Source organism: Lycorma delicatula, chromosome 2 (genome assembly GCF_047948215.1).
Source record: "Lycorma delicatula isolate Av1 chromosome 2, ASM4794821v1, whole genome shotgun sequence".
NCBI classification, from domain to species: domain Eukaryota; kingdom Metazoa; phylum Arthropoda; class Insecta; order Hemiptera; family Fulgoridae; genus Lycorma; species Lycorma delicatula.
The window spans coordinates 97705550-97723334 of NC_134456.1; the positions used below are offsets into that span (position 1 = coordinate 97705550).

The window sequence follows — 17785 nt, forward strand, 5'->3', positions numbered from 1 at the left end:
AGTTGTTTAACACAGAACATTTAACAAAAACTCAATGAATTTAAAGATTCTTCAGTAATTTGTTAAATATCTTTAAAATTAAATTTTAAATTGAAAATATATTTGATTAATTTAAAATTTTTAATTTAAAGTATTTCTTTTAGTTATCAAATACAAACAATGTTTCAAAGTTTATCTAAATGTTTAACTTCAAATTTTTTGTATTGGGAAGTTATCCCAATGATGAGAATTGTATGATTTCAAAATCGCTGTAATTCGCTAGTAACGTTTGACATTTATTCCAGAATTCGAGACACCAGAAGTACAGAAGAAGTAGAATCAAAATCTGTTAGGCTTCCAGGAGGAGATGATGAAGATGACGATAATGCTAGTGGAAATTCAGGAGAACGCCAACCGATTGACTTACCAGATTCTGACCATTCATGTAAGTTGTTTCTTAAACAGTTACTTTAAAACTATAAACCTTTCGAACAACTAATCAAATCAAGTGAGGGAAAAAACATTACAATTTTTTTTTTAAAAAGATAATGCTTGAGGCATTGTATAAATGATCTTCAATGTTAGTGATGTGTTATGCATAAAAACTAAATTTTGAGAATCGGAATATATATTCCTAGTTGTTCCTTTCTGTTTCTACAACTTTATACTATTTATTAATTCGAACCTCACAAACAAATAAAAATCTATTTATTGTACTTTTAGTTATTTACTTAAATCAACCAGATTGCTCCTTTTTTTTTAATGATGGTTTAAATAGACCCTGATTTTAAAATAACGTGTTTCACCATTTATTTCTCTGCAAATTTTTATTGTGTAACCCATAGTCAGTTTACATGCTTATTGATTTGCAATAGAATTATGTTGTTATTATTATTACTTGAATAATGCTTATTTGTTATCCACACTTTTTTTTTTTATAGAACAGTTTAAACTTTTCATTTCTTTACCAGCAATCATCCTTGAACGTGTAGAAAACTAAAATTTATGTGCGTTCTGAGAGTGATGTTCTGTTAGTCTTTTATTGAAATGAAAAGAAAATACTTTCCTACTGGCCGATAATTTAATTTCTCTTATGTATCTTGCAAACATTTCTGCAAATTTGTTTCATTATTAAACTACATATCTATCATTGTATTTCTTTCATTCTATTAATGTGACTTTTTAACTTTTTTTCTTTAATTTTCTCAGTAAGATTTGTGATTATCAGTTTTGCTGATATTTACATTTCATATTCTCATCTAATCTAGAAATAAAAATTTTAATAAATTAACAATTAATATATAATCCACCTTACCAGCACATTGATGTGTTCTCTAGATCTTTCGGCTTTCTTGAAAGCCATCGTCAGGAGTTAATATTAATTCATTTAAATCAAAAGTTTAAAAAATCATAGATAAAATTTAAAAACAATCATGACTATCTGGTCCTACTAGTATTCCAAGTAAGTATGGCTTCCAAGTAGGCTGAAAGATCTGGAGAACCCATCAATGTGCTAGTAAGGTGGATTATGTTAATTATTTATTTAACATATCAGCGATACCATGTTAGAGAAATTAAATAAAAATTTGTCAGATATATCTTCATGTTGACTAAAAAGATTAATCTATGGTTTCTTTTATATTTTGGTTGCACTAGCTTGTTTCTATTACCGTGCTTAATGTTTGAGTTTCAATAGAGATTGTTTCTAAATTCTTACTGGTATCACAATTTATAATCTTGCTGAAATTTTGTAATTAATCTCATTCATTATAATTCTCTTGAATTAGTACATTAGGCAAAACCACACAGACTGCAACTTATTTATTTACAAATGCATTTTAAGTAATCAAATTTATGTTATGCAGGCTTGTAGGGTTAAAATAATGAATGAAGTTTTAGTAAAGCTTATGTTAGTAAAATTAAGTATGTTTATAACTGTAATAAGTACTTATGAAGAAGTTGAAGGCAACACATTTTTACTAGTTGTTGCATTAATTTGTTTTGTATAATCTTTGGTACGTGCGTGTGTGTGTGTTTTAAAGAGTAATTTTCTGTTATTTTACAGAATAGTGGTGTAATCAGATGATTGTTACGTATAATTCTCTATATGTTTAACTAAATTTTTTGATGGTTTTACTACTCCAAAATCGACAGTATTAATGTGTTAGCTTATGAAATGACAAAGTTACACACCTTAATCGTTGCATAAACATAAAAATAAAAGATTTTTTCAATTTGTTTTTTGGATCTTTTTTAAAATCTTGGCATCTTTTTTAAACTTCATAGCAATGAATTGCTATGAAGTTATTAAAAGTTATAAAATATTATTTCATTTATTCAATTAATTATGTTGAATAGTATAAATTTTATTTATCATACCTATTAACGTTTCATTTTAACAAATTATAAGAAATCCAACTTATTGTTATTATAAATTTATTTTTTTATTTTAGCTGTTGCTAGTTTTATTTAATTAATGCCAGGTAACATTCATTTATCAGCCTGCTCAGAGTAGATTGTTTCTCCAAATTTATGATAAGATACAGGTCTGGTTACACTTTTGTTTCACATGTTAGTTTTCAAAAACTGTTTGAAATTTATTTGGTCTACTTCAGGGTGGTTTTTATCCCCCTTAAAAAAACAAGTAACTTTATGAATAAATGTTATAAAGGACTAGGCTGAGATTTAATTTGTGTCCTGCTTTTGTTTAATCTTACACAGAAATTTATTTTTTGTTCATAAAATTTTTTACATGTAATCCATTTTTCTGAGCTGATATTTTTAATTAAATTCTATCAGAAAGATAATTAGTAATACATATGTATGTAAGATTAATTATAATCTTTAAACATTTAAAATGTTTCTAATCAGTAAATCTCTCTCAGAGAAGTTGCAGAATGGTCGTTATTATATGTGTTATATGTGAAAAAATTTTAACTGATTTTTTCACACTAAGGTAAATCGCAATAAAATTAATTTCAAAATTGAATTTCTCAAAAATTCAGAAAATATGATAGATAAATAAAGTCAGTAATTATACAATATTGCTGCAACACTTCTTTACTGGTGGAGAATCGTGGCTGTATCAAAACAAAGTTATTTTAATGCAAAGCTCCCAGTGAGCCAAGATTGTAAAAACAGCATATCAGAACAAAGGTCTTATTGTTTTTTATATTAAATAAAACTTTTGAGAATTTTATATTGTTTACATTAAGTTAACCATGAAAAACAGCGAGATTTATAAAAGGATAAGTCAATGTAGTTACATCATGGTAATGCACAAGTTCAAATGTTTTCCTGGTTTGCGAAGCGGAATTTTAAACTAAAGATAGCACCAGACTGACATATTTACTTACATGTTATTCAATTATGATCCTTAGTAATTTTTCCAACTATGAAAAAACCGACCTATTATAACCAGTACTTTGTAATCATTGATGATATTAAATAAAAGTTACTATATTCCATAATCAGAATTTTCTAAATAATTTCTATAATAAAAACATTTCAGAAATGTTTTGAAGATCGTAAAAATTGATATAACTTTTTCATTTAATACTGATTTGTTTTTTGAATATTTTAAATGAAACATCATAGAAATAGTTAATTTCTTTTTTTTTCATGTAAATGAGAATTCTATAAATTGTTTGATCAGCAAATGTGTGTGTATTTATTAATAGTATCCTTTCAGTGAATTATGTATAATTTTGTGTATGCATGTGTGTTATAATTATTCATGTACAATTCTTAAGACTGCACAATGTTATTAGTTAAATCATCTCACGTATATTCATTTTATTTCAGATCTTTTCAGAATTACTTTCAATGTAAAAGAACCTTTTAAAGTTGAATTTAAAGATCATAACTCTCCAGAATTTGATGATTTCTCTCAAAATTTGGCAAAAGCAATAACTGATTTATACAGTAACTTACCAGAAGATCATGTGAGAGCGAAAGTAATTAATCTTCAGTAAGTATAACTTTTAAATATTGTAAATTTTTTTAAGGTATTATTTATTGTCTTTTGTATATACATGTGTATATATATAAAATATATTTTAACTTAACTTTGGGTCATAGTACACTGGAAGAGTTCTTATCTACTGTGAATATTTTCTAATTAGTAATTTGTTAATTATGAATTGTACTTATTGTATACTGAATTTAACAAATTGAGCTTTGCAGTGAAATTTAATTATTAAAGTACCAAAATGATTTGTTGATTAAAATTGATTGTGGAGGGAGTTAGCTGGTATTTAAAACCAGTGTATTATTTATTTCTTGTCTAGCAACCTTCGAACAAATATAACACAGTCTTAGCTATATTTTAAAAATAAAATATCTTCATTTCATTGTACAATAAAAAGTAATAAAGAAGAAAAAGGTAATAAAAGGTAAAAAACTGTGCAAAGTATTAGTTTGGAACATGTAACATTGACAAAATATTTTATTTGGTTTGTTCTGCGTAGTAGCAAAGATATCTTTCTGCAAAATTTCATAAAAAGTTTAAATACAATCATTTGTAACGGTGTTAAAACATATAAAGAAATGAAATGCCAAAAAAACAATAGAGCAAAAAACAGCATTTACATATTTCTTAGACACTATAGATAGTACTTTATCAAAAATACTATATTACGTCATTTCCTTTCCGTTCTGAAATTCATTATAGTAGTGAACTTTGCGTCGTGTGAGTTAGTTATTTGTACTAGTGTCATATTTATTACTGTATACTGTACTTACAGAGCAAAAATGTCTGGCAAAATGGAAATTATAAAAGTTTAGATTTGACAAAACAGTTTGAGATTCTTCAACGCCTGTGCAAGGGTGAAAGTGCCATTTAACTAGCACAAGAGTTTGGAATCCTTCATACATCAGTAACGATATTACAAAAAATGCTGATAAAATAGAAGAATTTATGAGTAAAATGTAAGTTACTAACGATGATGTAACAACCAGAAAGAGAATGAAAACAGCAGAAAATTCTAAACTTGATGAGGCAGTGTACATTTGATTTGCACAGCGTCGTAGTCAAGGCCTATCTTTAAGTGTCTTATTAATCATTGAGGCAGCTCTTCAAATGAATGAACGATTAAATGGCGATCCATATTTTAAAGCCAGCCAGGGTTGGCTAAATAACTTTAAAGCAAGACATGGAATTCAACAGCTTGTAATGGGGGGTGAAAAATTAAGCACCGACAGTCAGGTTGTTTCTGATTATTGTGATTAATTTAGTTTTCAAGTTAAAAAACAAGGATTGTTTCACTTAATCTTTTACAATTTTCAAATAAAAAATTATATATATATATATATATCAGCCTCTGTAAAGCACAAAATTAGATAAAAACTCTTACCTTCAATTTTTTTACTTCATCAAAATGCTTTCGAGCCTAAGTCCATCTCAGTCATATCTTTTATAAATTCTTAAACTGTTTACAATTTACACAATAACTCTATTAGCTTTTTACATTTTGTAAAAATTGTTTGTTTAAAATTAAAATAAATTTAAAACATTTTTTAAGAACTTAAAAAAAAATACTTAAATTTAGAACAAATATTTGTTCAGTCAAGAATAAAAAAGAATGCAAAAGTATTCTTTTTGCAGTAAGTATTAATTTATAATATCATTGTATACCAACTTAAACAATTTTAATAAGATGTCTCCATAAAATTCTGTAGATTTATAAGGCTGAATTCACGTTTATATTTATTATATGTACAATTTTTCTAAAATTTCCAATTTTTTATTATTTTCATCTTTGGTATTTACTTTTTTGACTGTTTCCAAATTATCTTCTAAACTAGTTATATTATGACCTTATGATCTTTCTGTTTTTAAATTATCTAAAATGTTCATTAAATTTATCTTTATATGATCTATTCATTTTACCAATGTATATATATATATATATATATACACACACACACACACACACACAGTAGGTCCCATAATTCATCACCTTTATGATGAATTAATGAAAATGACTAATTACCGAACAGTGTAACGAAAGTCGTGTTACATAAAAATTACCGCTGTATTGGCCTAACTGTTAATCATTCCTCCCTCCTGTTACTAAACATGTTATAAAAACACTGCAAACTGATAAAATTTAACTACAGTATTCTACTGAACATTTAGTACTATACATCAACATGTAGTATACTTATATAAGTAAACCATTCACTAACACAATTTCTTATAAATATTATATACTTTATAATTACAAAATTTATAAAATTATAAAGTTTATAAAATTATATACTGTACTATACTTAAAAAAAATCATTATACATACTATAATGCGGAAGTTTCGGACTAACACACAGTAACTACAGAACATTGTAAACCTATGTTTTGTTATTTAAGCACTTCTATCTCTATAAAATCTACAATCTACCTGAAAGGTACTGTATCTCAATTTATGTTTACATATTTACACTTCATTTTACTTTCTAAAGAAATCTGTGTAATTTTTCTTTGCACTTTAACTGTTCTTTCTTTTTCAATGCGAATTGACAAACTCGACGCATAGCAATTAACTTTGCCGTTTGTGCTTCTTTTTGATTGGAATACCATTCGGTGCATTAATCTAAATCTGTGTCATCTAATTTTACCCATTCTTTTATTTCCTCATTTGTAGCATCAAAAATCAGAAATGCTGTCACAAATTTCATTCGTTTTCAAATTTTCGTCTGCATTTTCTTCTTCAGTTTCTGGTTCTGGTAGCTGGTCAGGCCACAGTTTATTCCAGCTCAACTTCAACGTATTTTCCAGGATGTCTGGCCAAGCATCAGCAATATTATGTATTGCATCCTTTATAGTGTAATGTTCCAAAAATCTTCTACCTGTAATTCATTTTTGCAAAATTAAATTTTGCATTAATAATTTTTTATAACGTCGCTTCACACTTACTATGACTTTTTTGGTTCGTAGGCTGGAATAAACAGCTTGTGTTTCCTGGAAGAAATATGGCAATTATATTGCAATCTAATGCTTCCAGTTTTTCGACTGGGTGGCAAGGAGCATTTATCCATTACAAATAGCACTTTTTCTGGTAAATTATTTTCTGTAAGATGGACTTCAGGTAAAACCACTGGCTAAAAATTTCTTTCATCATCCAAGTACTCAGCCGCAAATATTATTTCACCGGTAATAAATCACAATTTATGTTTAAAAATTCTCAGGTTTTTGACTTGCCAATAACAGTTAGAGGAAGTTGATAACAACCACTTGTGTTAGAACATACAAGAATAGAGATGCGTTCTTTCCTTACTTTGTATCCAGTCGCAGAGCTCTCAGAAGAAAATGTTACGGTTTTCTTAAGAAGCGCCTTCCAGGACAATCCTGTTTCATTGCAATTACACACCTGCACATGACCTAAATTAAGACATCTAATTTTTTAACTAAATTTATCACAATAAAAAGGTCAGATACAACCTCTCACTGTCAGCGCTTAATTTTCCCCCTCCATTGCAAGTTGATGAATTCCGTGCCTTGCTTTAAAGTTATTTAGCTAACATTGGCCGGCTTTAAAATGTGGATTGCCATTTAATCGTTCATTCATTTGAAGAGCTGCCTCAATAATTAATGAGCCACTTAAAGGTAGGCCTTGACTATGATGCTGTGCGAACCAAATGTACACTTTCTCGTCAAGTTCAGCATTTTCTGCTGTTTTCATTCTCTTTCTGGTTGTTACATCATGGTCAGTGACTTCCATTTTACTCATAAATTTTTCTATTTTTATCAGCTTTTTTTAATATCGTGTTTACTGATGTACAATGGATTCTGAACTCCTTGATAGTTTAATGGCAGTTTCACCCTTACGCAGGCGTTGAAGAACCTTAAAATTTTATAACTTCCATTTTTGCTAGACATTTTTTCTCTGTGTATACAGTATACAGTAATACGACACTAGTATGAACAACTGATTCACATGATGCAAAGTTCACTACTGTAATGAATTTCAGAAATGGAAAGGAAATGGTGTAATACAGTATTTCTGATAAAGTACTATGGTGTGTAAGAAATATGTAAATACTGATTAGATAATAATGCCCAAAGAAAATGTTTTTATGAATGAAAAATATGATACGTAAAGTAATTTTATCAGATTTTGCTCATGCGATTACTGTAATTTATACATAACATATGGTAGGCTCATATAAAAGCATTGGTCGCAATTAAGTGAATTTTTATGCTGAAGGCCTAAACCGATAGATTACTTTTTATTAATAATTAAAAATTTAATTTACTATTGTGTATTGGTATTGTACCTCTAAAATAAAAATCACAAATTTGCCAGAGGAGTGAATTATTGAATGGGACGAATAATTGTGGTCCTACTGTATATTAGATATAAGAAATTATCTGAATAAATCTCTCTTCATCTGTTTATCATTAATTATTTGTTCTACTTGTATGAAATTAAAATCAAACCAAAGTACAGTTGAAATACTCTAATTGTCTATGTAAAAAGAACTTGTTCTTTTTTTACAGATGGTCAATTTAGAACTGAGTAAAAAATATCAATTCTTGTATTATTAATGTATAAATGTTTATACTTTTATAATAAATTGAATTTTAAAACTTGAATGTTAACTTATGTTATAAATTGAATGTTAACAATAAAAAAAAAGTTTAGTCTGTTCTAGAAAATAGAAAGATTGTTATTTTTTGTTTGTTTATAGTTCTTGTGTATATACTTATCTATTACTTACCTGCACAAATTGTAGATCACCATTTGATATTCACTCTTTTTTCCCTAATATTTATTATTTCATGAAAATTTGATTTTTTTCTCCTTGTTGATTATTGCCTGTACCAAACTCAAAACAAAACATAAATCAGCAGTATTTCATAGGTGTTTTTACACTTCTCCATCCAACTGCGTAGCACCTTCCTCATACACCTGATAATACAGGGTGAACAAGAAATAATATTCGGATTTTAAAGCCACTTAATTTCTCTTAACTTTGACATGTAATGTAATATGAATAATAATAATAATAATTGGGACTTGGACATTTTAGAGAGATTTTATATATAAAAATGGATTCAGCTTGATCAACCAACAGAGTATGAGGATGACATGATTATAAAGGCAGCAATAGATGACAAGCACTTTATTAAATATTGTTAATTTTTAGTTTAATCTTTTTAAAATCCTACACAGTAATATAATAGCCTGGCTAGCTAAACCACACACACATATATTCATTCATTTTTAACATAATTATCATTTTAACTTTTAATTAATATTTCTATTATTTGACAACATATTTTTATATATGGAATTCTAACTTTTAACTTAAATTTCGTTTTTAAATTTAAAAGGAAAAAAATTAATTTTAATTCCATTTTGTTTTGAATTGATTTTAAAGTTTATATTCAAAGTTTTAAGAAATTTTGTTTTCTTGTATTTATCAAGATTTTATTTTTTTAATGTTGTGTTTTTATAACATGCAATTTTACATGAACAATTAAAAAATTAGGTCAACTGAAGATGCGAGAAAATTGTGAAAGTACTCTTGTGTATAAATAATGATATAGTAAGTATCATCCTACCTAATTTAATTTTATTCTGTACTTGGTGGATCAAGTTATTTATATATATGTAAATGAATAAACAAGAAACAACACTTACTGCTTTTTTTCCTTTTTTTTAAGTATCATAAATGTTTTCACAGTGAGCATTGCTTCATCAGGTGGACAGTACCCTAAAATGTTTTTTATCAATTGACCAATTTATAATTTTATACTTGTTCACCTGATGAAGCAGTACACACTGCAAAAACGTTTGTGATACTAAAAAAATAAAAAAAACCGTGTTGTTTCTTCTTTATTGATTGATGATAGTTATATATATAAAATATATTTCAGGATGGATTGTTTTATAACTATCTAAAACAAATATTACTCTACAATTGTGCTAAGATATCTTAAAATGTTTATTTTATTCTATCCTCAGAAAGCTACTGTTATTTTGGGCTGTATGTCAGCAAATAGCCTATCAAATACTGTCATTTAATCCTGAAATTATGAATATTATGTTTTAAATGAAATTAAATAACATAAATCTTTGATAAATTATTTTCTTGTGTTGTAGAAAAACCGATGATCTATTTGAAACAAAAGCTATGGCGGATCTTGAATTTATTGGGTATTATGACTCTGAACGCATTCAGAATACATTAAAAGATCATATAAAGCAGTATAATAAACTTGGAAATATAGAAGTATCTGATAAAGACATCAGAATAAGAGATTTTGCTGGTAAGTCTGTGGTGTACATGTTAAAGTAGCATCATTACAGAAGTTATAAGCACTTTTATTTTAGTTATCAGTTGTTCATTAATGGTAAACTTTTTGAGTTTACATTGCTAAAACTTTTAATCATATAATTACTCACATGAAATAATTTTGTATGAAGAGGTGGTAATATTTACATTTACAAAACAATTTATGAAGAGAGTATTTTACATATTTGTTTATCTGTACTATATTTTTGTTTTAAACAAATTTAAGTTTTTTGAAATCAGTTTCTCTCTTATATTTATAAATGCTAATTAAGTTATAATTTAATATAATAACTGGAAGGAAAAAGTTAAATATCATTCACATACATTGATCATTGCTGTAATCTTATCGTTCAGATTCTACTTATTTGCACATCTATTGATTGGGTGAATTAATTAAATGATAATAGTTTACAAATTCTTAATTATTACAATGGTTCTGATGAGAACACAGAAATTAAGTAAGATCAAAAATATGTGTTGCTAAATTGAGTTGATCATTTTTATTGTGTGTAGTGCTGGTGTCCAGTAGGTTTCTGATATTAGGAATGATATTTAACTGTAACACTATTATCAAATCCCTTATATGAAAAAAAAAAACGAGGAAAAAGGAAAATAAAAAGGCAAATTTCAATCTTATTAAATCCTCTTTTATTTGTTGTTGTTAATTCTTGTAGAGGATTGCAGAAATACCAATAAAACATGTATAGTGTATTCAGTAAAAAAGTAATGTTATAGGTTCAATAACAAATTTGTTAGATAAATGGTTCAGATTTGTTTAGGAAAAAAAGATAGTATGAAACATATCCGTTTTTAATTAAACCTCTTAAAAACCAAAAAAAAGGAGATTTCATTCCAAAAATAATCTAATCAGACATTATGATATTTAATTGATTGAGATGTTCAATTATTCTATTTAAATGAAACAGTAAATAGTTATGTAAATTATTTTGTATTTAGTTTTCGTTTTCTTTCAGTTATGTTAAATTATTCTGCTTCCAAGGATTTGTTTCCTAATATTGATTGCACTCATTGAATTTTTTTGAAAGTGTTGTTAATTAAACTGCAATACTGAAATTATTATCTTGGTTTACTCAAATTAGTAAAAAATCTTACTAAGGTCTTATTTGAGACAGTAAAATGTCCTTCCTCGATGAAGAATGTTTTCCGTGAAACTGTCACATTTTAAATTTGATGTGTTTTGAAGGCTTGAAAACACAATTTCTTTAAATTTTCATTTTGTTATCTTAAATATAGTAGACTCTGTCTTAATCAACCTTCATGGTATTAGACCCCTAGTCAGATCCCATCGGCATGACTTATTCTTTTGCCTTTATCTAATAATTCATATTATTTTATTTGATAATTCATTTTTTTTTGCCAATATTTCAATCTTAAATGTCTTGTATTTGAAGCTCATTGGGGTCTTAGAGTTTTCATAAGTCATTTAATAAGGTCACATTATTATCTGGCTCAGATTCTTAAGAATTTTGTTGTCTGCCAATGGGTTATCATTTTACATTGATTTCAACAACTTTTCTAATACAAAACCTAGCTTTCCTCCAGGATTTTATGATAGTAGAAGCTGGTATTTTTCAAATGATTTGATCATCTTATAAATGACATTTTTATGCTAATGGTTTTTAAAACATCAAGAAATACTTTGCCTTCCAATTCTATTTTATTCAGGAATTCCGTATCTTTTTCTTGTACTGTCTTTTTGGGCACTCGATTACTCCTTGTCCATTGGCTGGATAATGCTATTCACTTGTGATGTAAGAAATAACATTTTTTTCCACATTCCTCAAGTCCTGGATGGGTAGGACAACTAACACCAAGAAAGCTGCCTCAATTGTTCTTTTAAACTCTTTGAATGGTTTTCCACATGAATTCATTGGTAAAACAATTCTTAAAAATATATTCATTCATCCAACTTTTGGCCTCTGTAACAGGCAGGAAGTGAAATATTCATGTTCTTGAATTGCCAGGGTTTCTGAAACTTCCTAATGACAAAAAAGAGAAGTTTATGATTTCCAGAGGTATTAGATTATAACACAATTATAATCTTCTTCTTGTTCACTTTGAATCTTGGAGCTGATTTTCATGGCCAGCAGCAAATGTTCATTCTTACTGTCAAGCATTTAAAATTCAGTTTAGTCTCATGTATGTTGTAGACTTGCTGTAAAAATGTAAACATTCCTTTTCACTTAAATGTTTGAGTTTATAAACTCATCACTTGTGGCTGTATCAGCCAATAGTTTTCTTTGGACACTCAAGAAATGAATACCATGGTGTTTTTCCTCGTGGATTTGCAAGCCACTGTTCCCAGAAAATTCACCTCCATTTTGAAATTTTGGATAGAGCATCACTCACTGCTTTTTCCTTCAAAATTGGATTGCTTATGGGCCTTCGTGAAGTTCTTGAAGGAACCAAAATCAGGGCATACCATCAATCATTTAATTTGTTGTAAATTGTGTTGGTACGACTTTCTCAGATTGTTTGTGTATTATAATCTTGAATAGATTTTTTATTTCAATGCCAGTTGTTAAGTGTATACCACTCCTTATTCATCAGTAATACGTTTTACCAATTCACCTTTATCTAGACATTCTATTGCTTTTAATTTCAATTCCATAGTTATTACATTCCTTTTTCTCTACATCCCATTCATTTTCAAGAATTCCTAATTAGGAGTATAAAAATGAAATAAGTTTCTAAGCCAGTATTATTAACTATTAAAATGTCCTGTATCACCAACAAATAATATTAATAAATGCACTACACGAAGATACACCAAACAGCGCAGAAGGCAGGAATCAACTATCTTATTTTAATCAAGTCAAAAGACAATCACCATTTTTACATCAAAAGATGATTGCTGTTGCAGTAAGTGGATATTAGTTATCCTTCCTAGAAGCCTTCCCTCTTGGAAGGCAAGCGGTTAAAGAGAGGTTGGTTAAGAGGGATTCTTCTATAGAATCATCATAATTAGCGTAAGATAGTTGGTAAAATGGAGCATACAACAAACAAGTTTATGGAAAACATAGATGTTTGGTTAAAGAAAAATAAACTGTGCATCATAATAGCCCAACAATTTAATTATTGGTATTTAGTTACCCTAACGTGCCATCAGATGCTACATATATGGTTAATCTTTCTTCAAAATGATTATTTGCTCATCTCAAAGAATTGAGATGAAAAACTTTGGGACTGATTAATATAGTTATTACACAGATTTGTTCCTATTCAATGTTGTAAAAGGTTTCAGTAATTTACATTTAAAAAATATATTCCTGTATTTAAATGGTCATACTTTATGATACATTTGTCAACATAGAGAGTAAATATGAAAATGATGGGGTAAAAAAAAGATAAGATGAAGAAAGTGAAGAGTGTTTAGAGAAACTGGATTGTCATTTATTTCATACCAGTGTGTGGTATGTTCATTTTTTACAGTATATATATATTTTTAAATCATATGTTGAACAGATGAGTTGTGCAGACTCTTCAGTCTTTTTTTTTTAACCTCCAGGACCGTTGTTATTATGTACTGCTTCAGAGATGAGATGAATGACAATTTTTGTAACGGTGAAAGTGCCATGCCTAACTAGGATTTGAACCCGGGACCTCCAGATGAAAGCCAGAGATGCTACTATTTGCACGAGGACCCAATCTGACTGAACAATCTTCCTATTTGAGTCCATTACTTAAAAATCTTTTACCCTCATTGTTTACTGATAAAAAGACATTAGCATGGTTGCAAATGTGAATGGTTAGTGTATGCTGTTCTGCCATACCTCTCAATTATTCAGTAGTAGTTGAAAATGATTTTTCAGCAAGTATATTACCATTATTCTCTACAGTCTTTTTCACATTTTATTTTTTACTGGTTTTTGTATGTGAATTTGGGTAATAAAATAACCTTTTTGGGGAAAGTAATAACTACATGGCACAATTTAAATGCTACTTATGTAGAACAAGAAACCAAGGGAATAAAGAAGCCGGGTGTCATTTCCATTTGGATGGAAAAAATGTAACTGGTTTAACATCTACAACTTGTGAAGCATTTGGGGCTACTAAAAATATGAAATACTGTGATTTAGAAAATTGCTTATTTATATAATGCTAGTAATTTATGAAATACTAGAATTTTCTTAAGAAATTTCCTACTGCATTCAAATAAATTGACCCCCTATTAAAATTAATACAATGAACAACAAAATGGAGTTATCAATTGCTACTGATTGTAGAAAGTTATCAAAAATAGTTTATTAGCAATGTTATAACCTCTGTTTCCAGGATACTTTACATTACTGATAAACATTAAAGAGTTACTGCCTTTTTATTGCCATATTTTTTTTTTAATAACTTATAAAAAAATCAGCCCAAAAAGTACTTTTATTTTGTTCTGAGAAAAGTACGATCTTTAATGAATAGTTGGAGAACAGTTTCAAAGACAGACTTCAGACATTTAATGGAATAAAATAGAAAAACTGAAATAACTACATTAATGGTTTTCACAGAGATAACAATAATAGAAGGTGATGTCAGAGTAGAAGAAAATGTTATAACCTACTGATGAAAACCACTTTTTCCCACCATACCTAAGAAAAATAACAAAAAAAAAAAAATTTGAAATAAAGTCTTTTATGAAAAATGTTATCTGTTCATTATTTCACTTAACAGCTATGAATAAAACTGCCATTTTAATTTAAAAAAATCAGATAAAATTTTTGCCAATAACTGTTATGAACAAATGCAGAAAGATTGAATTACAAAAGATCCTCACTTTGATCAAGCAATTAAATGACTACATAACTGGTACACAATTTCTGATGAGATGTTTCAGACTAAAGTACATGTTCTCATTTACAAATTGACATTTTAAAATATTTATTTTTAGGGAATCTGTGGTTTTGGTGACTTATCCTTATCTCTTCACACATTTACACATAATATACAATATTAACGTTTAGTTTAATATATATTAGTTTTAGAAGTAACTTGGTTTGTTAGATCACCTACATCCACTTCACTTTTTTAAGATATATACAAACAAATTAATACAATTAAAAATTGTTATAAAAATAACCCTTGAAGATAATAAATATTTATCAGTTTTTATAAAGTTCAATGTAATTTATTTAATCGAACAAAATATTTGAAACATGTCTTAAAAATATAATTGATTATAAACTTAGGCAATTTATCTTCCACATCATCCTAGAATGAAAGGTAAAGTATCTTTTAATTCTTTGTTCACTCGATAGATACAATAGGGATTGAGTCGGCTATCAATGTGAATTCATATACAATTGGGGAGCAGTTTTTAGTAGCTTTATGGGATGATAAATCTGCCTGTTGGTTTGAAGTCTCTATTTTTTTGCAACCTACCAGAATGTCTCAATTGTTTTACCAGAATGAATGTGTTGTCTACCCGATGAAGTTGAACCAGCTACACCATACTGCTTCTGTTTTTATCTAATCTAATTCATTTATTATTGTCCACTAATGTTAATTGGTAAAAGGAAAAAAACTAGCTACTTCCCCTTGTAATTAACGAATATATCTCATCAGTGCTGTTTAGGGTTTACTTGGTAGTAGTATTGGTGAGGATCTAACTGTCTGATAAATTTATTCATTTATTTTTTGAGTTATTTTTTTGTTGATTTCTGTATAATATGAGAATATTTGGATTTTATTTAGTTTTAGTTTTTGTTAAGCTAATCTCAATTACCTTCTTACCATTTAATTACAATGACCTCAGAGCTGTTTTTGATTTTAATAAAATCATGAAATAGTTATTTTATTGTGATTCATTCTGTTATATATTTAAAAAATTATATTTTATAATCTAATTATGAAAAACTGAAATAGAGTATTGTATTTTCAAAACTGTGATACCAGTTGGTCTTAAATCTCTTTACAATACAGTTCCGAGTCAGTTTAATAATATATACCATTGTTCAAGTAATGTATCATATCACCATATTGTTTAATAAGGTATACTTTTACACAGTGCTGATATTTATAATTTTTTAGAGTACAATAATCTGTGAAACAGTGTGACTTCGGCAGCTCGACTGCATAAATCAATGGTGATTTTCTTGTCAAATACATTTTGAACTTTTCTAGATTTCCTCAGTAGGTAAGCTAGTGTAACTTGACAGTGGAATACCATTAGAATTAACATACTAAATAATTACAATATTGCTGACCAGTTCAAAGTAATTATGTCATTATTACTCACAAATATGATATTACATTATTTTACTGTACTCTGCAGTGCAAGTTTTTCTTTATTTGTCAAAAAAGTGAGTTTTTATTTTACAATATGTACATTTTTATTTTTATAACTCATGTTTTATTTTCAGCATGATTATGTACATTTTACATTTTTGTTTTGTTACTTATTCAATGAAACTTTAAAATTTAAGAAATCGGCAGTTTTATAGCTTTTTTGTAAGTCCTTAGTATATTAATTCATTATTTTGCTATACTAATACAAATTTTAGCAACATAATGCTCCAAATAATTTTCTTTTTACCAACAAGATTTTAAATAAAATTAGCCTTAATTTTTTTGTTGATCCCCTTTGTCATTATCACAGATAATTGAGATTTGGCTGTATCATTATAATTATTTTGTTATTTAAGTTCATTTATTTTCTTTTTCTTTTTTTTTTAATATTATTTAATATTTTATGTTGATAAAGCACGGAATGTTGGTCTACAAACTTTTGTTAAGGATTGCTTACCTGGTGAAATTTATTGTGATACTGAAAATGGTAAGGATTGTCTTCCGGTTGAAGTTCGTTGCAATGGTACAGAAGAATGTACTGATGGTTCTGATGAAAGTAATTGCCCTACACCAGTTCTTCCATGTAAGAAATTATTTTTAGTTTTATATAGAGCTACTTAAAAATTTATTAGTGATTCATAAAAGAAAATATTTAATTTACATATCAGAATTATTTTAATTTGAAAGATACTTAATTGATGGTATTGTAATTTAAATGTGACTTTTTTTGTTTTCTATTGTTTATCTGTAATCTGCAGCAGTTAAGGCTTTTTTAAGTGATTTTTCTTTACTGTTTGAATTAGTTAAATATTTAGTAAATTCATACAGAAAGACTTTAATTTAGACAGTTTAGACAATTTATGAAATAATATGATAAGAACCCTGAAAAAAATAGAAATTTGAAAATAAAAAAGAAAAGCGGCTGAATTCATTCCTTTACTTTTGTTTGGTAAACTCTATACTGTTGATTTCCCAGAAAACATGTATAGTGTATGTCAATCTAAAATTAAGTTTTATTTCTGGTCAATACTTCAAAGTTGCTATAAAATACTGAAATGCTGTTTACTAATTTAAATTTTAAAGATTGTCAATGGTTTCAGTTAGTGTAGTCAATTTTTAGATTTAAAATTAGTAACTTTAATTTGCATACAGTTTCAGAATTGCATTAAGTTCTTATTATACAAAAATTGTTATCATCATTGTGCCAATA

At 27.5% G+C, this 17785-nt stretch overlaps 1 protein-coding gene across 11 annotated transcripts in view; it reads left to right on the forward strand.

The window, feature by feature from the left end:
* trol (terribly reduced optic lobes) overlaps nt 1–17785 on the forward strand; it is a 1106314-nt gene that overhangs the window by 354445 nt on the left and 734084 nt on the right. For 10 of the 11 annotated variants that reach the window (XM_075355875.1, XM_075355878.1, XM_075355883.1 and 7 more), the window contains exons 4-7: nt 285–424; nt 3784–3949; nt 10086–10252; nt 16991–17158. In XM_075355875.1, coding sequence (XP_075211990.1) covers nt 285–424; nt 3784–3949; nt 10086–10252; nt 16991–17158 — 641 coding nt within the window. Of the gene's footprint in view, nt 1–284; nt 425–3783; nt 3950–10085; nt 10253–16990; nt 17159–17785 lie in introns of those variants that run through there. The other variant, XM_075355890.1, reaches the window with a different exon arrangement.